Source organism: Palaemon carinicauda, chromosome 3, assembly GCF_036898095.1.
Source record: "Palaemon carinicauda isolate YSFRI2023 chromosome 3, ASM3689809v2, whole genome shotgun sequence".
NCBI classification, from domain to species: Eukaryota; Metazoa; Arthropoda; class Malacostraca; order Decapoda; family Palaemonidae; genus Palaemon; species Palaemon carinicauda.
In genome coordinates this window covers 145,893,527-145,917,553 of record NC_090727.1, presented here as the reverse complement: position 1 = coordinate 145,917,553, position 24,027 = coordinate 145,893,527, and the positions used below count along the sequence as shown (strand labels likewise).

The 24,027-nt window shown below is 44.6% G+C and overlaps 2 protein-coding genes across 2 annotated transcripts in view; both read right to left on the bottom strand.

Annotated features, from left to right (window-relative positions):
• LOC137638596 (molecular chaperone MKKS-like) overlaps positions 1–24,027 on the bottom strand; it is an 84,441-nt gene that overhangs the window by 38,467 nt on the left and 21,947 nt on the right. Inside the window, exons 2-3 of the mRNA XM_068370807.1 lie at positions 2,765–2,928; positions 833–943 (exon numbers count right to left, since the gene is read on the bottom strand). The gene's annotated coding sequence lies outside the window, so the exon portion shown is untranslated. The remainder of the gene's footprint in view (positions 1–832; positions 944–2,764; positions 2,929–24,027) is intronic.
• LOC137634592 (probable RNA-directed DNA polymerase from transposon BS) overlaps positions 887–24,027 on the bottom strand; it is a 62,459-nt gene continuing 39,318 nt past the window's right edge. The window contains exons 3-4 of the mRNA XM_068367047.1: positions 2,765–2,928; positions 887–943 (exon numbers count right to left, since the gene is read on the bottom strand). Of these exons, the coding sequence (XP_068223148.1) occupies positions 887–943; positions 2,765–2,928 (221 nt within the window). The remainder of the gene's footprint in view (positions 944–2,764; positions 2,929–24,027) is intronic.

The window sequence follows — 24,027 nt, the reverse complement described above, 5'->3', positions numbered from 1 at the left end:
GAGGCAGTAGCATGCTAGTATTGTACACAGTATCACGCTAATGGGCATGAGTGAACAGGTGAGGTGGCACACAAAAAGGAGCATACTGTATTATCATTGTCTCTTTCTTTGTTCTCAATGAAGGATTGGGCAACTGTCTCTCCCACGGGAAGAGAAACGATAAGAATCACGCATGTAGAACTCCTATCGATCAGCCATGAAAGACTAATAATTCAAAATGAGAAAAAAGGTCAGTGACTTTTTTTCCGAGTGGCAGTCCGATGAATGCATAGATCTGCTGCTGGCACTAAAAGATGAAGATGCTACAGGTGAAGGAATAACTTGAAATTCTCCTATCGACAGTGTAACGATATTTCTTCCCTCAGAACAAAGTAAACCACTGTCACTAGTCCTCAGTCGTGAGGGTAAAAACAGCAGGAATGGTGTTGAAAAGGAACTAAAGTGTATCAATAGGTACGCAGAAACTGGAAGTCAGCTACAGCAATCAGAAAAACTGCAAAGTTATTAATAAAAATCTAAAGGAAAATTAAATCAAATCAGGCAGTTGAGGGTGCCAGAAGTATATTTGTAGGCTTCCTTGGCTAAAACCAAAGTAGCTACTCAGTGTGATGGTGGTGAGCGAAGCTTCCCCACCACTTGCCAGTAACAACTCGTCATAAATTTCCACAGCCGAATTTCAGCTATACAGATAATTACTCCTATGAAAAGACAAGGGTTTGTATCTGTGTTGGAACAAATATGATTTACAATTTACTCATAAATATAACGTAACAGAAATAATTGTCTTCATTAGAAAAACATTCACGATAAACTAAAATTATGTTAAGCTTACCTGAAAACTAAATTATAGTACAGTATATACAATTTCTAAAATCGACTGCTTACTTTACTCTTTCTTCAAGCCAAGAGTAGATTTCAATTCACCTTCTAAATATTTTGCTCCCTGAAATATAAGAAAAAAAATATTGAGTGTGGAAGAAACCAATATGAAAAAGAAAAACAACTTGGTACACACACACTGGTGCGCACACTTTCCTTTCATAAATCTAAACTGCTGCTTATATACTGTATATCTATCACCTCAACCTTCCTTCTACTATTTCTAATATCTTGAATAATGCTCCAAATGTTTTATACCTTTATAGTTCCCACAGCTTAACAGGTCATCTTTTTATTTATACTGTGCAATTTACTCATTCAACTATCTTCCCAGTCCTTTTGTATTTCCTCTATATCCAAGACATTTTCAAATAGTGTACTCACTCTTTGCCTAATTTTCCCAATGCCTTAACCATTTCTATTGTTACCTCTAATTTTACTACAACTTTATTGACTTTTCCGTTCTTTATAGCATTTTCGTCTTCACTATCTCTCACGTATGCTATTGGTCCTTCTACTGGAGGAATATTTTCCAGTTCTTTGCACACAGAATGTGGTTAATAGTAGTGAAAAATAGTTTTTCCATCTTCTCTTGACTTCCTCTTCTTTTATCAAATATTTCCATTTTCCTCTTCTATAATTTCCAACCTCTTTTACATACTGTCTGTCTTTTCTTCTCACTTCTGCAATTATGTAGATCATTTTTTTCCCTCCAGTGTTCCCATCATCTTATACCACTCTCTCCTGGCTTCTCCCTTTGCTATCGTTCCCATTCTCATTGTTTCTCTTTTTATCCGACTATATTCCTCACTGAGGCACTTTGCATCAATAAGCGTAGGAGGAGATGATAATGATGATGATATTCCTCACTAGTTAGGTAGTGGTTATCTTCTTCCCACCTTCTGGTTATACTCTTTTTCTTCACAGTTCTCAATAGTGAATATACATTTTTCAAAAGTTACTTAAGAAGGATTTACAAACATAATAGTAATGTAGGAAAGAAGATAACCACTTAATCTTACTTTATGGTATCCATACTAATGATCACAATAAGAAACATTCATAAAGATTATGATTATTACCCTCAATGATCTTATTAAATATACAAAAAAAGGCTATAATCTACAAAAATTAAATCTTTTATTTACATATGTTGAATAATTATGGTGTCTATCAGTGGTTTACAAGAATTTTGAAAAGCCAACTTTTGTATATTCCCAACCGAGTGATGCCTTTACAATGATATTATTCATCTAACAATCAGTAGCTACGTAAGTGAGATACTTCAACTAAACATCACCCCTTAAAAGTGCACATGTAATACCAGTGAGCGTAAATTATCAAACCCTACCTAAATTCATTCATGACCTTACCTAACCTTTCAGTCATAAGCAATGGCTACTACAAAATAAGGCTTATTATTATTATTATTATTATTACTATCCAAGCTACAACCCTAGTTGGAAAAGCAAGATGCTATAAGCCCCGGGGCTCCAACAGGGAAAAATAGCCCAGTGAGGAAAGGAAATAAGGAAATAAATAAATGAAGAGAACAAATTAACAATAAATCATTCTAAAATAAGTAACAACGTCAAAACAGACATGTCATATATAAACTATTAACAACATCAAAAACAAATATGTCATAAATAAACTATGACTCATGTCCGCCTGGTCAAAAAAAAGCATTTGCTCCAACTTTGAACTTTTGAAGTTCTACTGATTCAACCACCCGATTAGGAAGATCATTCCTTAGATATCTAATAATATTTGTCAAATAACCAATAGTGTAATCTGAATGTTTTATCTCACCTCATGTCTATCAATCTTAGACAATTAAGCACAACACTTATTTCTTTAGGTATATCATGCATATATAACTCACCTCAATTACAGGCAAATCTCGTTTTAGTCTCTTCGGAACAAACTTCTCGTTTTCTTGCAATTTTTGCCATCCATAATGAAACCCAACTATTACAGGAACCATAATAACAATTACCATGTTTCTTTTCATAAATTCCCGAAAGCGCCCAAAATCATAGCCCATGTCTGGAAAATGAAATACATATCCATAAGAAATAACATTAAAAAAACAAAATTTTAATAGTAAAATTTATTACCTAAATACTTCCCTGGTAGTCATCATGCTTTAAACCACTGATGCCACGCATTTCCAGTCATTCAACAAAAAGAAAAGAATTCTGGCCCTCTCTCTCTCTCTCCCATCTCCCCCTCCTGATAAGTGGTGCCACTGGGAGAACAAACAAATAGGCCATTACATCCCGAGAACTTATAAATGGAGTTTTCATACTGTAGTCCTGTACAACTAAAAAATGCTATTGCCACAGCTAATAGTGGGGAGGGAGGGAAGGAGGGAATTAAATGACTACCAGGTAAGTAAATTATTCAAATAATACATTTAATTATCGAAATGACAAATTTGAAAGTAATTTGTATTTTTCAATATTAAACTTAGCCGGTGATCATATAAGCTGCAACTCTGTTGCTCGACAGAAAAACCTACGGTCAAAATACGCCAGCAATCGCTATGCAGGTGGGGGTGTACATCAACAGCGCCATCTGTCGAGCAGGTACTTAGTACTTCAAGTAAACAAAGAACCAATTTTCTCTCTGTCGGGCTACCGGCAAGACCTACTAATACGCTGTTACTAACTGGATTTGTTTTCACAACTATTTGGTGAAGTACACTATTCTAGTTTTGAGCTTTCGCTATGCAGGTGTTTTATCTTCATCTCAAAACTTGAACTCGTTTTGGATAATTTAATTATGGTGACAAAGAGAGTATGGACTCTCTTTCACTTTTAAATGGCCGACCCTTCCCTTAGACGGAAGTGTGTTTAGGTTTTTAGTAATTTTGCTTAACACGTTATAGATCTATATATTTTATATCTCTCCGCCTTTATTAGGCCTCTTCGATTAACTTTCCATTTATTATAAACATATAAAAATAAATTTTAATGTTTTGTTTATATGCAACCTTTCCTGATAGTAGGCGGTCCTAACTTGGAACCGAAGTTAATCAACGTTGAGCCCGTTATATCGTATTTAGCCTTTAAAGAATTTAAAACTTTTTAAATTTAATGTTTTATGAAAGAATTTCTTTGATAGTCTTCGTACTGTTTTCAAAGATGAACTAACGTTTAGTTTTTTAGACTACGCAGTTGTTGACGTTCAGGACGTTCAACATGTGCTCTATCGTTACGATAGAGAGAGAGTGTATCACGGTTTCACTTTGCAGTAAGAGTAAATCGATTCTGACGTTTCGTTCTTTCTTTCATAGCTTAAATGTTTTAAATTCTAAATTAAAGGAACTTTTTATTTGGAAAACCTTTCAGTTTTTTCCTTTAGTCAAATAACATTTTTTTTTGACGATATATAATTGGGCTCTTCTCTTAGGTGCGAAATCAAGAGAGAAAGAGAGAGAGAGATAGAGACGGAGGGAGAGAGAGGAGAGAAAACGTTCCGTTCAAGCGGGTAACGTTGTTCTCGTGTACTCTCCTCCCTAGTCGCTGTACGGGGAAGAAGGTAAAACGTTTCTAGGGTTTTATTCTTGTCCCCAGGCTATGTGCGGTGAGAGATTGTAAACGTAGTTTATTTGAACTAGTGTTTAGTCTCTTTCCCAGCCACTGAATTTTTTATCTTTATATATGTTTTCTGTTTTTTGCTAGTATTAATGAGCTGCATTATACGACTGATTTCGCAATTACTACCTTTTAATGAAGGGTAGAATTGCGTGTTTCAGGTAGAAATCAGTAAAAGTTTCGATTTCAGTGAAATAAGTGCAAAACAGAAAATCGAAGTGATAAAGTTATATGCGCAAAGTGTTACAGTGTTGCGTCCGAGGGTTCGTCTGTTCGTGCCTGTCGTTCACCTAGTCCGGGACCTCTTGCAAGCTCCCAAGCCCAGGGGAGAAGTAATGTCGAACGACTTATGGGTTCGTCAGGCCTTGATCAACGAACAGACGTTTCCCTCCGTGGTTTCGGGCGTATCTACCCAAGATCGCCCCACCCACACAAAGACGAGAGAGCCCATTTATTTCTCGTCTGCGGAAGAGGTTTCTCGTAAGAAACCATGGACCAAGGTCTCCCAGCTTATTAAGCGCAAGTCGGTCCCTTCCGCGCAAGTCCAACGGCCCAGTTGTAGCCATTGGGTCAGTTCGGACTCGCTGCAGTCTTCCGACGACTGCTCACCTCCTAAGAGAGGCAAAGCGGTACCGCATCAGGCAGTCACACCATCTGTTACCGCACCTGCTCCTGTAGACCCTAGTGGTCTTTGCTGCAGACCATGCAGTCTCAGTTAACGTCATTGATGCGGGACTTTCGTGCGGAGAAGGTTGACACTGCACCAACCTCTAGCCTACAACCAACACGGTTGTGCGTCCTGTGGACGCTGAGGCGACCTTCTGCCGCACTCCAGCTGAGAGAGTCCCGCCACCCATGCGTTCCAGTGTACCCTGCCAGCCGCATGTTGACGTTCAGTAACGCACGGAACCTTCCGTTGACGTTCGCGAGGTACAACAACAGTCTAAGTTGTTTTGTTTTGACGCGGTGCGTCAACCTCCGCATTCAAGAGTTGTTTTGACTGCTCAGTATAGACAGTCAAAGCAGTCTCGAGTGAACACTGTATGTCCTCACGCACCTGTTGTGGTTGACAGTTCAGTTGTTGACAGTTCACAGACTGTCAAGCAGTTACATGACGTTGCCTTCTGGTCTGCTACTAATGCACCAGTGAGAGACTCACTGAGATAACCTAGCTTTTATCGGATAAGGTTCCTGTAGATGAGAAAGTGCTGTTCTCCCTCCTACTGATATTCCCTTGAGGACTCTGTCATTTGGAGAGGAGCCTTAAGCTGCTTAGCCTCCTATGGACTTTAATTAAATCATGATGATTTTTTAAGGATCTTCGTCCGGATCTTGTAACTGCTGCTCCTCGTTCGCCTAAACGTCAGAACTTACACTAGGCCTAGCTACTTCAAAGCCGTTGTTTTTAAGCTAGTGCTCTCTCGCTCTCCTAGAGAGCGTTACGTTGGCTAGGCGACTGGTTTTTGCACCAGGAGGAGTTTTAGGGATACAGCCTTTGATTTCCCTTCTTTTAAACTGGCTTATAGAGCGAGAGTCTGATAGGACACGAGAGAAGTTCTCGGCTTGGGAGTTCATGCCTCTGCCCAGATAGACTTCTCAATTCTGGTAGACTCGCCCTGGCGCCTAGCCAGGAGACGCTCCAAGTTGTTTACAGGTCAACTTCTCAACTTTTGTCGAGCCTTTGAAGTTTTGCTGTACTATTATGTCACACATAACAAGGCTTTCAGGGATGGTAAATGGTTCCGCCTCAGTCGCTAACCCCGTCTGTTGCCACACCTGCTCCCGTAGACCCTAATGGGCTTTGCTGCAAGACATGCAGTCCAAGCTTGCGTCCTTGATAGAGGACTTAAATGCGGAGAAGAACCTTCTGGCCAACAACCTTCCAACCGGTTGGTTGTGCGCCCTGTTGACGCTGAGGTAACCTATTCGCGTCTGCCAGTTGAGGTGGTTCCTCCTTCTGGCCAACAACCTTCCAACCGGTCGGTTGTGCGCCCTGTTGACGCTGAGGTAACCTACTCGCATCTGCCAGTTGAGGTGGTTCCTCCACCGATGCGACCCAGTGTGGGTTGCCAGTCGCACGTTGACGTTAAGCGACGCTCGGAGGTAGTTGTTGACGTTCAGGACGTTCAACAACCAGCAGAGGTGACTTGTTGTGACGCAGTGCGTCAACCTCAGCAACCCGGTAGGGTGTTGACTGCACAACCCAGACAGTCTAGACAGTTTCGGGTTGACGCTGTACTTCCTCGCGCACCCATGGTTGTTGACAGTTCACAGACTGTGCAGCAGTGCCATGATATTGCGTCCGGCTCCGTCACGCATCCACCAGTGCGACCGGATTCAGCGAGTCAGACGTTGCCCTCTCCGTTGCCGTTTCCTCATCAGTTTCGGATGAGGAACCCTCTGATGAGGACGTTGCTGAACAAGACGATCAGCCCCCAGCCCTGCTATCCATCCAGAAGATGCTGAAGAAGGAACGCTGCCCAGTCAGGCTGTGGATGAGTCTGGTAGGGACACTGTCATCCGTGGATCAATTTGTATCACTAGGAAGACTACACCTCCGTCCTCTTCTATACCATCTAGCTTTTCACTGGAAAAAGGACAAGACGCTAGAAGCAGTCTCGATCCCGGTTTCCGGAAAGATAAAGTCTTGTCTGACTTGGTGAAAGGACTATATCAACCTTAGAGAGGGTCTTCCCCTGACTGTTCAGACTCCCAACCACGTTCTCTTCTCGGACGCATCGGACGTAGGCTGGGGTGCGACATTAGACGGTAGGGAATGCTCGGGATTATGGAACTCGAGTCAAAGGACAATGCATTTCAACTGCAAGGAGCTACTGGCAGTACGTCTGACCTGGAAAAGCTTCAGGTCTCTCCTTCAAGGCAAAGTGGTGGAGGTGAACTCGGACAACACCACGGCTTTGGCGTACATCTCCAAGCAAGGAGGGACCTACTCTCTGACATTGTACGAGATCGCAAGGGACCTCCTCACCTGGTCAAAAGGTCTAGACATATCACTAGTAACGAGGTTCATCCAAGGCAACTTGAATGTCATGGCAGATTGTCTCAGTCGGAAGGGACAAATAATTCCAACAGAATGGACCCTCCACAAGGATGTATGCAAGAGACTTTGGGCCACCTGGGGCCAGCCAACCATAGATCTCTTCGCAACCTCGATGACCAAGAGGCTCCCAATATTTTGCTCACCAATCCCGGACCCAGCAGCAGTTCATATAGATGCCTTTCTACTAGATTGGTCACATCTAGATCTATATGCATTCCCTCCGTTCAAGATTGTCAACAAGGTACTGCAGAAGTTCGCCTCTCACGAAGGGACAAGGTTGACGCTAGTTGCTTCCCTCTGGCCCGCGAGAGAATGGTTCACCGAGGTACTTCGATGGCTAGTAGACGTTCCCAGAACACTTCCCCTAAGGGTGGACCTTCTACGTCAGCCACGCGTAAAGAAGGTACACCAAGGCCTCCACGCTCTTCGTCTGACTGCCTTCAGACTATCGAAAGACTCTCGAGAGCTAGAGGCTTTTCGAAGGAGGCAGCCAGAGCGATTGCTAGAGCAAGGAGAACATCCACCCTTAGAGTCTACCAATCGAATCTTCCGAAACTGGTGCAAGTCAGTATCCGTATCCTCGACCAGTACCTCTGTAACTCAAATAGCTGACTTTCTCTTATATCTGAGGAAAGAACGATCTCTTTCAGCTCCCACTATCAAGGGTTACAGAAGCATGTTGGCATCAGTCTTCCGTCACAGAGGCTTAGATCTTTCCAACAATAAAGATCTACAGGACCTCCTTAAGTCTTTTGAGACCACGAAGGAGCGTCGTTTGGTTACACCTGGTTGGAATTTAGACGTGGTACTAAGATTCCTTATGTCAGACAGGTTCGAGCCGCTACAATCAGCCTCCCTGAAAGATCTCACCTTAAAGACTCTTTTCCTGATATGCTTAGCCACAGCTAAAAGAGTCAGTGAGATTCATGCCTTCAGCAAGAACATCGGATTCTCATCCGAAACGGCTACATGTTCTACAACTTGGTTTTCTAGCCAAAAACGAGCTGCCTTCTCGGCCTTGACCAATATCGTTCGATATTCCAAACTTATCGTATGGTTGGAAATGAACTAGAAAGAGTCTTATGTCCTGTAAGAGCTCTTAAGTTCTATTTAAAAACCTTTACGAGGCCCGTCTGAAGCTTTATGGTGTTCAGTTAAGAATCCATCTTTGCCTATGTCAAAGAATGCTTTATCCTATTTTATCAGACTGTTAATACGAGAAGCTCATTCCCATCTGAATGAGGAAGACCAAGCTTTGCTGAAGGTAAGGACACACGAAGTTAGAGCTGTCGCAACTTCCGTGGCCTTTAAACAAAATAGATCTCTGCAAAGTATAATCGACGCAACCTATTGGAAAAGCAAGTCAGTATTCGCGTCTTTTTATCTTAAGAATGTCCAGTCTCTTTACGAGAACTGCTACACTCTGGGACCATTCGTAGCAACGAGTGCAGTAGTGGGTGAGGGCTCAACCACTACAATTCCCTAATTCCATAACCTTTTTAATCTTTCTCTTGAAATGTTTTATTATTGTTTTTGGGTTGTCCGGAAGGCAAAGAAGCCTTTCGCATCCTACTTGATTTGGCGGGTGGTCAAAGTCATTTCTTGAGAAGCGCCTAGATTAGAGGTTTTGATGAGGTCCTGTTGTATGGGTTGCAACCCTTGATACTTCAGATTCTAGGAGTCGCTCAGCATCCTAAGAGGATCGCAAGGCTCCGTAAGGAAGACGTACTTAAAAAGGCAGAGTAATTGTTCAAGTCGACTTCCTTACCAGGTACTTATTTATTTTATGTTTGTTATTTTGAATAACTGCTAAAATGAAATACAAAATGTTATTTTCATTAGTAAAATAAATTTTTGAATATACTTACCCGATAATCATGTAGCTGTCAACTCCGTTGCCCGACAGAATTCTACGGAAGGGATACGCCAGCGATCGCTATACAAGAGGGGGTGTACTCACCAGCGCCACCTGTGGCCAGGTACTGCAGTACTTCTTGTTGACACCACCTCAATTTTTCCTCGGTCCACTGGTTCTCTATGGGGAGGAAGGGTGGGTCAATTAAATCATGATTATCGGGTAAGTATATTCAAAAATTTATTTTACTAATGAAAATAACATTTTTCAATATTAATCTTACCCGATAATCATGTAGCTGATTCACACCCAGGGAGGTGGGTGAAAACCAGTGTACATGTATATCAAGAAGCTAAGTATCCCGTATTTCATATTATCAGTTATTCAAAATAACAATGAAATTATAAGTACCTGGTAAGGAAGTCGACTTGAACCATTACTCTGCCTTTAATAAGTTTGTCTTCCTTACTGAGCGCAGCGTTCCTCTTAGGAGGCTGAACAACTCTAAGGTGCTGAAGTATCAAGGGCTGCAACCCATACTAAAGGACCTCATCACAACCTTTAACCTCGGCGCTTCTCAAGAAAGAATTGACCACCCGCCAAATCAACAAGGATGTGGAAGGCTTCTTAGCCGACCGTACAACCCATAAAAAGTATTCAAGAGAAATGTTAAAAGGTTATGGGATTATGGGAATGTAGTGGCTGAGCCCCCGCCTACTACTGCATTCGTTGCTACGAATGGTCCCAGGGTGTAGCAGTACTCGTAAAGAGACTGGACATCTTTGAGATAGAATGATGCGAACACTGACTTGCTTCTCCAATAGGTTGCATCCATAACACTCTGCAGAGAACGGTTCTGTTTGAAGGCCACTGAAGTAGCCACAGCTCTCACTTCATGTGTCCTTACCTTCAGCAAAGCAAGGTCTTCTTCCTTCAGATGAGAATGTGCTTCCCTAATCAGAAGCCTGAATAGTAAGAAACTGAGTTCTTAGACCTTGGAAAAGAAGGCTTCTTGATAGCACACCATAAGGCTTCTGAATGTCCTCGTAAAGGTTAAGACCTTTTTAGATAGTACCTAAGAGCTCTAACTGGGCAAAGTACTCTCTCCAGTTCATTCCCCACCAAGTTGGACAGGCTTGGGATCTCGAACGACTTAGGCCAAGGACGTGAAGGAAGCTCGTTTTAGCAAAAACCGAGCTGCAAGGAACATGTAGCCGTTTCAGATGTGAAAACTATGTTCCTGCTGAAGGCGTGGATCTCACTTAATCTTTTAGCTGTTGTCAAGCACACGAGGAAAAGAGTTTTTAATGTGAGGTCCTAAAAAGAGGCTGATTGGAGAGGTTCAAATCTTGATGACATAAGGAACCTTAGGACCACGTCTAGATTCCAGCCTGGAGTGGACAACCGACGTTCCTTTGAGGTCTCAAAAGACCTAGGGAGGTCCTGTAGATCTTTGTTGGTGGAAAGATCCAAGCCTCTGTGGCGGAAAACCGCTGCCAACATACTTCTGTAACCCTTGATCGTAGGAGCTGAAAGGGATCTTACGTTCCTTAGATGTAACAGGAAGTCAGCAATCTGGGTTACAGTGGTACTGGTTGAGGAAACTGCATTGGCCTTGTACCAGCTTCGGAAGACTTCCCCTTGAGACTGATAGACTCTGAGAGTGGATGTTCTCCTTGCTCTGGCAATCGCTCTGGCTGCCTCCTTCGAAAAGTCCCTAGCTCTTGAGAGTCTTTCGAAAGTCTGAAGGCAGTCAGACGAAGAGCGTGGAGGTTTGGGTGTACCTTCTTTACGTGAGGTTGACGTAGAAGGTTCACTCCTAGAGGAAGAGTCCTGGGAATGTCGACCAGCCATTGTAGTACCTCTATGAATCATTCTCTCGCGGGCCAGAGCGAAGCCAACCAACGTCAGCCGTGTCCCTTTGCGAGAGGAGAACTTCTGAAGTACCCTGTTGACAATCTTGAACGGCGGGAATGCATACAGGTCGAGATGGGACCAATCCAGCAGAAAAGCATCCACGTGAACTGCTGCTGGGTCTGGAATCGGAGAACAATACAACGGGAGTCTCTAGGTTATCGAGGTAGCGAACAGATCTATGGTTGGCTGACCCCACAGGGCCCAAAGTCTGCTGCAAACATTCTTGTGAAGGGTCCACTCTGTGGGGATGACCTGACCCTTCCGGCTGAGGCGATCTGCCATGACATTCATATCGCCCTGAATGAACCTCGTTACCAGCGTGAGCTTTCGATCTTTGACCAGATGAGGAGGTCCCTTGCGATCTAGAACAACTTCCACGAATGAGTCCCTCCCTGCTTGGAGATGTAAGCCAAGGCTGTGGTGTTGTCAGAGTCCACCTCCACCACCTTGTTAAGCTGGAGGGACTTGAAGTTTATCAAGGCCAGATGAACCGCCAACAACTCCTTGCAATTGATGTGAAGTGTCCTTTGCTCCTGATTCCATGTTCCCGAGCATTCCTGTCCGTCCAAAGTCGCACCCCAGCCCGTGTCTGATGCGTCCGAGAGGAGACGGCGGTCGGGTTTCTGAACAGCCAAAGGTAGACTTCCTTGAGAAGAAAGCTGTTCTTACACCACGCGAGAGTAGGCCTCCTCTCTTCGGAAACAGGAACTGAGACCGTCTCTAGCGTCATGTCCTTTATCCAGTGAGCAGCTAGATGATACTGAAGGAGGCGGAGGTGGAGTCTCCCTAACACGATGAACAGGGCCAGCGATGAAAGTGTCCCTGTTAGACTCATCCACTACCTGACTGAGCATCGGTTCCTTCTCAGCATGCTCTGGATGCATTCTAGGGCTTGGAAGATCCTTGGGGCCGACGGAAAAGCCCGAAAAGCTCGACTCTGAAGATCCATACCAAGGTAGACAATGGTCTGGGATGGGACGAGCTGGGACTCCTCAAAATTGACCAGGAGGCCCAGTTCCTTGGTCAGATCCATAGTCCATCTGAGAATCTCCAGACAGCGACGACTTGTGGGAGCTCTTAAAAGCCAGTCGTCTGACGGAGCCGGACACAAGATCATGGTACTGCTGCACAGTCTGTGAACTGTCAACCATGGGGAAGCGAGGAAGTACAGTGACAACCCGAAGCTGTCTAGACTGTCTGGGTCGTACAGACAACTCCTTATCGGGTTGCTGAGGTTGCCGCACTGCGTCACAACAAGTCACTTCTGCTGGTTGTTGAACGTCTTCCCAGTGACACACTGACTCCGTAAACAAAAAATCCTCTAACAAGGACTAAGCTTGGACTGCATGTCTTGCAACACAGCTCAAGGTCTATGGGAGCAGGTGTGGTAACAGACGGGGTTAGCGACTGAAGTGGAACCATTACCTTCCCTGGAAGCATGTTATGCTTAAATAAAAGTCCATAGGAGGCTACGCAGCTAAAGGCTCCTCTCCAAATGACAGAGTCCTCAAGGGAATATCAGAAGGAGGGAGAATAGCACTTTCTCATCTACAGGAACCATATCCGAGAAAAGCTAAGTTCTCTCAGTGAGGGTTTCACTGGTGCAAAAGCAGCGGACTAGAAGGCAACGTTATGAAACTGCTTGACAGTCTAGTGAGTTGGAAACAACCAAAGATGTGTGACTGAGAAGCATGCGGTAAGGTATGCAGAGCATGCTGTATGTAGAGCATGCTGTAAGGTAAGCAGAGCATGTTGCATGGCGTGTGGCTTATGCTGCATGGGATGAGGCTCATGCTGCATGGGATGAGGCTCATGCTGCTTAAAAGAAATCTGAACCTGACACTAATCTAGCTGTCCGAGGATTTACCTGGTGAGACATCAGTCTCTTTACCAGAGAGTTTTACCAGATTTCCCCGGGCCACCACGTGACACAATTGGTAGTAATTCATTCAAATTACCTCTAATGAGTCAATATGGATAAATATCAACACAACATCGTGTTCAAATAGAAATAAATTTCTACCTCATACTTGGGATCGAACACTAGCCCCTTCTAATGAAATTAGAATGTGAATTTATTAATAAAACATTAAAAAAAAAAGAATACAAGTGAGTATTATTGATTGTTCCATTTAATGTTTTTTTTTTTTTTAAGTTGTAAGCTGATGGGATAAGCTCTTGGCTTACATATAGCCCACGGCTCAAAAACTGAGATAGATAGCTGCTAGCGGAAAGTCAACCCTTTAAGAAGTGATAAACCTGTCTCTTGAAGACAAAAAGGTTGTAGGAATCAGTGTTATTGTATTATATACAAATAAAAAATTATCTAGGGAAATTTGATGAAAATGGGGTAATTTCGTGGACGAATCTAAGGTAATTTGTCCAACTTGACCTGGCAGCACTGTCAAGAGTTGCGCTTGCCTCAAGGGTTGAGGTGGCTGCGCAGTAAGAGGTTCCTGTCTCACGAGTTGAGGTTCTTGAGGTGGGAGCTGCGAGAGTTGAGGTGGCGGCTGCGCAGAAAGCGGCTCCTGTCTCACGAGTTGAGGTTCTTGAGGTGCTTGCCTCGAGAGTTGAGGTTCTCGCCTCGAGGAAAGGGGAGGTATCAGCTGCGAGAGCTGAGTTGGCTGCCTCAAGGATGGTAGAGGTTGTCGTACCTCAAGAGGTTGCTGCCTCGAGGGTAGTTGTAATGCAAGATACTCCTGCCTCAAGGGTAGAGGAGGTTGTAAGGCATAAGGCTCCTGCCCCCATTGTTGAGGAGGTTGCTGCGTGGTAAGAGGCTCCTGCCTCAAGGAAAGTGGAGGTTGCTGCACAGCGCTGGTATCTGGCAACTCCCAACGCGGCAGCTCACGCATGGAGGTAGCTAGAGGAACCTCAACCTCATACGTCTGGCAGATTGTACTGCGCAGAGGAGGAGGAGCGTTCGCAGGAGGAGGTGTATTAACCTTCTCTGCCTGAAACTCCTGCATCAACACCGCAAGCTGAGACTGCATTGTCTGCAGTATAGACCACTAGAGTTTAAGAAAGACAACAACAAACGGAGCTACTGTCCGTTGAGACTGAGGGTCTAAAACAGCTGGTGCGGCAACAGACGGAGCTACTGCCTGTTGCGATACCACCTTGCCTCTCTGGGAGGTGTGCAGTTGTCGTACTGCAGCAAGTCCGAACTGACCCAGGGCTAATGGCTACACCTAGGAGTTGGACTTGTGCGGAAGGGACCGACTTGCACTTAAAAGCTGCAAGATTGGTCCATGGTTTCTGCGAGAAACCTCTTCCGCAGACGAGGAATAAAAGGGCTCTCTCGTCTTTGTGTGGGTGGGGTGATCACGTCGGCAACGTGTGTAGACACACCCGAAACCACGGAGGGAAAACGTCTGTTCGTCGATCAAGGCCTGCTGAACCCATAAGTCCTTCGACATTACTTCTCCCCTGGGCTTGGGAGCTTGTAAGAGGTCCCAGACTAGGCGAACAACTGGCACGAACAGACGAACCCTCGAACGCAACACTGTAACACTTTGTGCTTATCACTTATCACTTTTGATTTTCTGTTTGCACTTATTTCACTGAACTCGAAACTTTAAGTGGTTTGTACCTGAAACACGCAATTCTATCCTTCCTTAAAAGTTAGTAATTGCGAAAACAGAATTACAATGTAACAGAAAAATCTAATGAAAGATAAATAATTCAGTGGCTGGAAAGAGACTAAACACTAGATCAAATAAACTACGTTTAAAATCTCTCACCGCATAAAGCTTGAGAACAAGAATAAAACTCTAGAAACGTTTACCTTCTTCCCCTAAAGAGACTAGGGAGAAGAGCAAAAACGATAACAACGTTACTCGCTTGAACGAAACGTTTATCCTCCTCTCTCTCCCTCCGTCTCTATCTCTCTCTCTCTCTCTCTCTTGACTTAGAACCTGAGATAAGAGCCCAATCATATATATCGTTAAAACATATTATTGTTAAAGGAAAAAAACTGAAAGATTTCCCAAAAAAAAGTTCCTTTATTAGAATTAAAACCATTAAGCTAAGAAAGAATGAACAAAACGCTAGAAACGGTTTACTCTTACTGCAACGTGACACCGTGAAAATTCTCTCTCTATCGTAACGATAGAGCGCAAGTTGAACGTTCTGAACGTCAACAACTGCAGAGACAAAACAAAACGTTAGTTCAACTTTGAAAACAGTACGAGACTATCAAAGAAATTCTTTCAAAAACATTAAAATAGCATAATATGTTAACAGGTAAAACCGAAATGACGGGCTCAATGTTAATTAACTTCGGTACCAAGAAAAGACCGCCTACTATTAGGAAAGGTCGAATATAAACAAATATAAAAATTAATTTTAATAAGTTTATAATAAAAGGAAGTTAATCGAAGAGGCCTATAAAAGGCGGAGAGATAAAAAATAAATCTATAACTTTTGTTAAGCAAAATTAAGAAAGAGAGTATACTCTCTTAGACACCAACACTTCCGTCTAAGGGAAGGGTCGGCCATTTAAAAGTGAAAGAGAGTTCATACTCTCTTCGTCACCATAATTAATCAAATTAATTCCAAAAGCTAGCTAAGCTAATGATAAAACTTCCTGAATAGCGAAAGCTAAACTCTAGAGCAAATACATCACCAAATCGTGAGCAAAAACTCCAGAATCAACAGCGTATCCATGTAGGTCTAGCCGGAGGCACGACAGAGGAAAAAATTGAGGTGGTGTCAACAAGAAGTACTGCAGTACCTGGCCACAGGTGGCGCTGGTGAGTACACCCCCTCTTGTATAGCGATCGCTGGCGTATCCCTTCCGTAGAATTCTGTCGGGCAACGGAGTTGACAGCTACATGATTATCGGGTAAGATTAATATTGAAAAATACTTAGCTCATAATAATGTAAACATGTAATGCTGGTCTCTACCCACCCCCCTGGGTGTGAATCAGCTTATATGATCACCGGCTAAGTTTAATATTGAAAAATTTTATTTTTATTAATAAAATAAATTTTTGAATATACTTACCCGGTGATCATATATTAAAGGACCCTCCCTTCCTCCCCAATAGAGACCCAGTGGACCGAGGAGAAAATTGGTTCTTTGTTTACTTGAAGTACTAAGTACCTGCTCGACAGATGGCGCTGTTGATGTACACCCTCACCTGCATAGCGATCGCTAGCGTATTTTGACCGTAGGTTTTTCTGTCGAGCAACAGAGTTGCAGCTTATATGATCACCGGGTAAGTATATTCAAAAATTTATTTCATTAATAAAAATAACATTTTTTCCCAACGATACAAACCTTGAGCTCTTTATTAGGGATTATACTTTCAGCTAGGCCTTCTCCATCATGAGGCTCAATACTATACAGTATTCTAGAAGTTTTATTCCAGCTATGACCAAGTTGTGGAATGATCTTCCTAATCGGGTAGTTGAATCAGTAGAACTTCAAAAGTTCAAAGTTGCAGAAAATGTTTTTATGCTGAACAGGCTGACATGTCTTTCTATAGTTTATATATGACATATCATTTTTGACATTGTTACTGTTTGTAGAATGATTTATAATTAACTTGTTCTCATCATTTATTTATTTCCTTTCCTCAGTGGGCTATTTTTCCCTATTGGAGCCCTTGGGCTTATAGCATCTTGTTTTTCCAACTAGGGTTGTAGCTTGGCTAGAAATAATAATAATAATAACCCACCGCTAGTTAGCGGGGGAGTAAGGGGTAGCTGGCTACCCCGCTCACACACATACTTGTGTTCTATCATTACTTTGGCTTGCGGCAGAACTTATTGGAGGATAGGTGATGGCAGGTCAATTTGTATTAAGAGCTCAAGGTTTTTATTTTTGCAAAAAATACAAATTACTTTCAAATTTGTCATTTCTTTCGACATAAATACAAACCCTTTAGCTCTTTATTAGGGATGACTCACCCATTCAGAAGGTGGAAGTTCCGAACCAACTGGCTTGCTAAATTTGGCTAGTGGCCTGAGCATTCTATGTGAGTGTGATACTAGCAATGTGACTACAGTAGTCTAGATAAGAATTCTCAAACTTATGAATCTTTGAATCAGCCATAAACGTTACCCAATCCAATCTCGCCAGCGGGGAATGGGGACGTAACAAGTATATATCTCTATACCAGGTTACACAAGGGAAATGGTTTTACCTGCAGACAGTGGAGGCCAGCTCTGCAGAGTACCATAGGTGCTGTTCCCCATAAGAGGGGAAGATGAAAGAAAGAAAGAGCCAGTAATTTCTTATCAATCCTCCCAGACTTAACCCAGTTAAACTCTACCATCCACCATCTGCTACTTGTCCATCAAGGAGCCTGAGGTGTTTAAACCATTTATTGTGTAGCCACCACAGGGCCAATGGAGAACATCTCCATGTTTCAGTGGGTCAAGTCTTGCAGGGAGTGGGCGATGAAGGTTGATTGACGCTTCCACACACCCACTTGTAGGGCCTGCGTCACATAGTAGTTCTTCTTAAATGCTCGGGATGTACTCATGTCCCTAATGCTACGAGCTCTAGGTTTCCTCTGATGAGGAAAAAAATCGGAATTCAATGCCCAGTCTATGACCTTGAAAATCCAAGATGAGAATGAGTTCTTGGTGATCCTTCTCTTGACATTCCCCTGAGCTTACAAAGAGTGCTGATACTCGAGGGCAAGCTCCTGTAGTTCTCTTGAGGTAGCACATCAAGCTCTTCCCTGGCAAAGTAGCAGTTGATTTGGATCATTGGTCACACTACGAAGGACTCCCAATCTGAAAGGATTCGAATCTGAGATACGATGATGCCAGGAACGAAGTCGAGTACGGTATTACCTTCCTCATCGCTGTGAATGAGACGTCGTAGGCAGACCATGGAATTTGCTGACTTTCTTGGCTAAAGCCAACGCGAGTGGGGAACCTGTCTTCAAGGTCAGGTGAAGATCTGCTGCTTGGCATCCTGGGTCATAGGGGGCACCCTTCAGGGACTGAAGGACACAAACCACACTTCATGGAGGAGGTCTAACTTCCTACTGAAGACTGGTAGGCTTGAAACTCTGCCTGAAGAGAGGCAATACCAATGAAGAGGAAAAGTTAACTCCTTTCAGCCCTAGAAGAGGCTCAAGGCCGAGCAGAAGTCTTTCACCGCTGAGAAAGAGAGGAGTTTCCCCCCTCCCGAAGGTTTCCAAGAGAAAACTCTGCAATGCTGGAAGTGGCATCGAAGGGAGAGATACCCCATCCACGACACCAACCACAAAAGGTAGTCAACTTAGCTTGGTAAATGGCAGCTGAAGAATTCCGGAGGAATCCAGAACATCTTATTCGCAACTTTCTGCGAAAAGCTTTTCTGTGCAAGTTGAAGAAGGTGTGGGAACCATCCTGCAGATGTCAAGCGTAGCTATGAGGGTCATCGCTAGGTTATAGATGATCTTGCCTGGTTAAGCATACTGTACTTCATATTAAGCAGCATGAGGGGAAGGGCGAAAACGTTGATGTTGACCCCAGTTGCTGCAATGCATCCTGCCTTAGAGCCTGGGGAGCTAAGACTGGTGAACAGTAAAGCAGGAGCCTGTTGATCTTGCCTGGTTAAGCATCATTCTTATTAAGCAGCATGGGGGGAACGGCGAAAACGTTGATGTTGACCGGAGTTGCTGCAATGCATCCTGCCATAGAGCCTGGGGATCTGGGACTGGTGAACAGTAGAGCAAGAGCCCGTTGTTCAGGGACATCACGGAGAGATCCACTGTCGGGGAACCCCTCAAAATCAGGACTTTGTTGGCAACTCGATGAATCAATCACTGCTTGGAGGCCACTATCTGAGTAGCTCTGCTCAGATGACCATAAGCAAATTCCTACTACAGTACCTGAAATGAATCAAGCTGAAAGAGAAACCGAGTTGTGTTCTGCCCACCTTAACATACTCATGCTAGATGACAAAGGTACTGCAAAAAAGGTACCGTCTTGTTTGTTCTTCGTAAGCCACGACCAGGGTGTTGTTACTCGCCAATACCACCAAGTGACCTGCCAGGAACTATGTAACTACTGTAGGGCTAGGAAGGCTACCCTCAACTCTAGGAGATTTATATGAAGGTACCATTCGGACTATGACCAGAGCCTGGAGGCCGTATGGTACAGCATGTGCCTCTCTACCCCACCCTTTTCTTTTGATGTATCGGAAAGGAGCATCAAATCTAGGGATGGGACGAGGAGGTCCACCTCCCGGCAGAGATTCTCATCTGTCACCCATCCTCTCAGTTCCGTCTTCTGCCATGATCCCATAGGGACCAGAAAAACTGGAGATACCTCGTGCCAAACCACTTGGGATCTGGCTGGCACTGAAGAGGTTTAAATCAAAGGAGTCTGTTATGGGCTAAACAAACCAGAGAGAAACGGTGACCTATGAGACATAACCAGTGTTAGCTGGGAGTGCGTCAAGAAGGAAGAGACTTGCCACCTTCTCCCACCTTTGAACCCCGTCGTCTTGAGGAAAACTTCTGTAGGCTGATGACGATCATCATCCCTACGAACACCCATCTCTAATAAGGAATCAGGGATACCTCTCAAGATTTACTTCTTCAATCCTCAGATTGCGGTACCCTTGAGGACTTTTCTCGGTGATAACGAAGGAAAGCCACCGAGTCTGTTAGGATCAGCCAGTTGTACCGAAGTCTTTGGAGAATGATGACAATCCTGTAGGCCCAGGTTGACACTAGGGTAAAAACTCTCGTGAAAACCTAAGGTGTTGTTGAAACCGAAGCGCCACACTGTGAATTGGTATGCCTGTATGATCCTAGATACTTCCTTGATGCAAATGTCTTGGGGTCCGGGAGTATGAGTCCTAGTGGTCCAGCGTGCACAGGATGTCCTGTGGACTAACTGCTTGTTTGTTCGTATATGCCGTAGCCTTGCCAAACAAGAGTTTGATGAACAAACTTGACCAGGAGGAGAGGATGAATACTGGAGACTTCTATAGGAAAGAACTGACTGTAGAAACTCAAGAGATACTTTGATGAAACACGTGGTCCTGCAAAGATGACGCAACGCCTGAGTCCGGATGTCTGAACGGATGTTCGGATTCGCGTAGATTATAGAGAGAACCGGAATCGCATCCGAAAAGAGCATCAGTTCCGCAGGAGAGATGTGAAGGTCGACCACTTTGCGGAGGTTCTTATCTGCCACCCATCATAGGAGGTCTGTTAGTAAGTCTGACCCTAGATGAACTAGGGTGTCCGGGGAATCGGATGCCTGATTCCACTGGGACTTGAGGCGACACAGGAAGGATATCATCCTGAGGATGCCATTGGAGACTAGACAGGACAAGGATGATAGGTGGCCTAAGAGACGCAGCCAACTTTGGGCTGGAAGCTCTTTTTGCCTGAGGAAGGGCCCTGCTGCCTTCCTCAGCCTCTGAATTCTTTTGTCAGATGGAAATGCATTTTGCTGTTTGGTGTCTATGATCATACCCAGATATACCAGTCTTTGAAAGGGAAGCAGTCGTGACTACTCAAGGCTTACCATGATCCTCAGATCTTGATAAATTCCCAGAAGCTTGTCTTGGTGCTAAAGAAGGGCTACCACCGAGTCTGCTAGAATCAGCCAGTTGTCCAAGTATCTTGGGAGACGGATGCCAATTCTGTGAGCCCAAGATGGCACTGGGGCGAACACTTTCATAAAGACCTGAGGTGCCGTGGAAAGATTGAAACAAAGAATTGTTTCTGGTATTGTTTCTGGTCAAACATGATCCTTAGATACTTCATAGAAGATGGATGGACCTAGAGGAAAGCTCTTTCGCGGATCTCTTCACATAGGAGCTAGTTGGGACTGGATCCGGAGTCAGCGGAGGGAGTGATCGAATGAATGGGGCATGATACCCCAAACGAATCACCTCGACTGTCCAAGGTTTGCCCCTGAGCTGCAGCCGCCTTAGCCAGACGCTTTGCAGGCATCCCCCCACAGGTGGACTGGTAGGAAGACTGACCGTCCTAGCAGGATCGGCCTCTGCCGGCTCCTCTATTTCCCTTCCCTCCATGGATGGACTTTGATCTTTTCCGGATGCTCTCAAAGGACTTCGACACTTTCCAACTGTTGCTGTTGTTTTGTGGTGGAGATTGATAGGGCCGTGATGTCAGGGCCTTATGGAGGAGGGAGTCCTAGTTGGGCTTATTCCACCTCTCCACCACCCACTTGACATCTTTCAGGTCAAAAAGGGAAAGCCCCTCGAAAGAGGAATTTCTCAGCCTAAATACCCCAGCTTGCGGGAGGTGTCGATGAAACCTCTCAATGATCGAGGCCTGTCTCTTTAAGATGGTTTTCACCCACAGGTTAACAACCAGGTGGGAGAGGAACTTGATCATCCTGGTGCCGGACAAAAGGAAGGTTTTCCATCAACTTCCTGGTGAACTCACAAGACCAGTCCTCAGACCTGATCAGGTGTCCCACCAATCCAAACCAAAGATCAAGCCCCGAAGTAGCCTACGTGGCATAGTTCGCAACCTTCTCCTGGTTGATGATCTCTGAAGCCGTGTAAGAGACAGAGCCCCGACAATCTCTCGAAAGGAACACCCCTTACGAGAGCCTCTACAGTGGTCTAGAGGTAACACTGGAAGATGCTCGTTAATCACCACATAGTATCTCCTCTACTGCACAAACAGTGGCAAGAGAAGCTTAGAGGAGGAGCCTGCTGGGAGGGAGCTAGAGTAGTCTGTAGCCCGTGATACTGACTTTCTCCTGGCACTCTTCAAACTCTTTGACCAGGGCAAAGCTACGCTGGGCTTCGGGGTTCTTTGAGTGCTATAGACATAGTCAAGGTCCGTGTCTTTTCCACCCTGTGGGGCAGCCAATGAATCTGAAAGCCCATCATGATCACAAGTCTTGTTTGTGACTGTGAGAGTGAATTTCATGATCAAGAGCGCGAGCAAGAGCTTCATGACCACGATCGCGGTCACAAGCGTCTCGCTTGTGTGTGTATAACTCACGAGCGCGAAAGTGGTCGTGAGTGTCTCTGACGTGATCATGAGTGTCTAGCTCGCGATTGCAGATACAAGACTCTCACGATCGCCATCAAGAGTGTCGTGCTTGAGTATGTAACTCACAATCAGAAGCGTGATAGCAAGCATGAGCGCAATCGTGAGTGTTCCAGTAGCTATCACGAGAGTTCAGCTCGCGATCGCGAGCGTCATTGCTTGCGGCCATAAGAGCCAGAGCGCAAGAGCGATCGGGAGCATCTCGCTCTCAATCACGAGAACATATTTAAGAGTTGAAAAGACTGCCCTCACAATCATGGTTACGAGAGACTCGCTCGTGACCGTGAGCGTGCAATTCACACTCATGAACGTGAACGTGAGCGTGATTGCGAGCATCTCGCTCGCAATCACTTGAACGTTCTCAAGGGGTGTAGAGACTTAAGTCATAACCATAGTCACGAGCGTCTTGCTCGCGACCGTGACACTCACACTTGTGAGCATGAGCGTGCTCGTGAGCGTGAGCGCGCGTCTCGTCCACGATCACGAGTGACTAGCTCAAGATTGCAAGCGTCTTCAAAGATAAAGCGACTAGACACCCTCGCCCGTGACGGAGAGTTTAACTCACGATCATGAGCGTCTCGCTTGAGAGCGTGAGCGTCTTGCTCGTGAACGTGAGCGCGATGGTGAGCATCTCACTCAGCAGAGTGAGCTATTGCGATCGTCTCCTTCCTCAGCATGAGCAATCGCAAGCTCTCGTTTGTCAGCGTGAGCACGATCGTGGGCGTCTCGCTCGTCGATCGTGCGTTCTCAAAGGTTGAGGTCACAAGTGTCTCTCTCGCGATCATGACCTGTAACTCACGATCATGAGCGTGAGTGCTAACATGATCGTCTGGTTCACAATCACAAGCATCTAATGACCACAAAACGCTCATGATCAAGACCACGAGTGTCGTGAGCTCGCGACCGTGAGTGTTTGACTCACGATTTTGAGCATGAGCGCAAACATGTGCAAAAGTTTTGTAAAGACTCTCCCTTGGAAGGAGAATATCTTACACTTGGAGGCGAACCTCTGAGCAGCACTCTGTTTCTTTACAACGAGTTCTATCTCAAAGAAAGGTTAACATAAAGTGCTGCAAGTAAAAAAAGCCAAGGCTTAATTCTGAGTTTTCCCTAAAGGGATTTCCCTAACGGGAATCCTGCCGGAGTAATACCCTGAAGGAGAAACCTAACAGGCGTTTTTCCTCAAGAAGAAGAACGTAGAGATCACGATAACCTACAATCTCGTAATCGTAGCGATCTCTGTGGAGATGAATGATCGTCACAAAAGCCGCCGTAATGGGTGTCTAACATCTGATTGTCGCGAACGACAACCTGACCGACCATGAAGACGAGGTGATGAGTCTCGTACAAGCGAGTGTTGAGCAGAATAAATTCTGAACTCTTCATTGGATTGTCGCAAACGACATTCTGGTCGACTAGGAAGACGAGATGATGAGTCTCGTCCCTGCGATCATTGAACAGAATAAAATTCTGATCACATTATTAGAATGTCGCGAACGACATCCTGATCAACCAGGAGGACAAGGTGATGAGTCTTTTCCCTGTGATCATTAGGGAGAAGGAAAATCCATCGATTCGGTGATTGTCGAGCAAGCCGTTAGTTGACGATCGTCCTTGATCTCGCAATCCTCAACAGGCGGAAGCTGCAAACGTGCTGAAGCATTGCCTGTAGGGAGAGAGAGGGCTCATCTCAGGGTGGGTCGTGAACATCCCTAGAG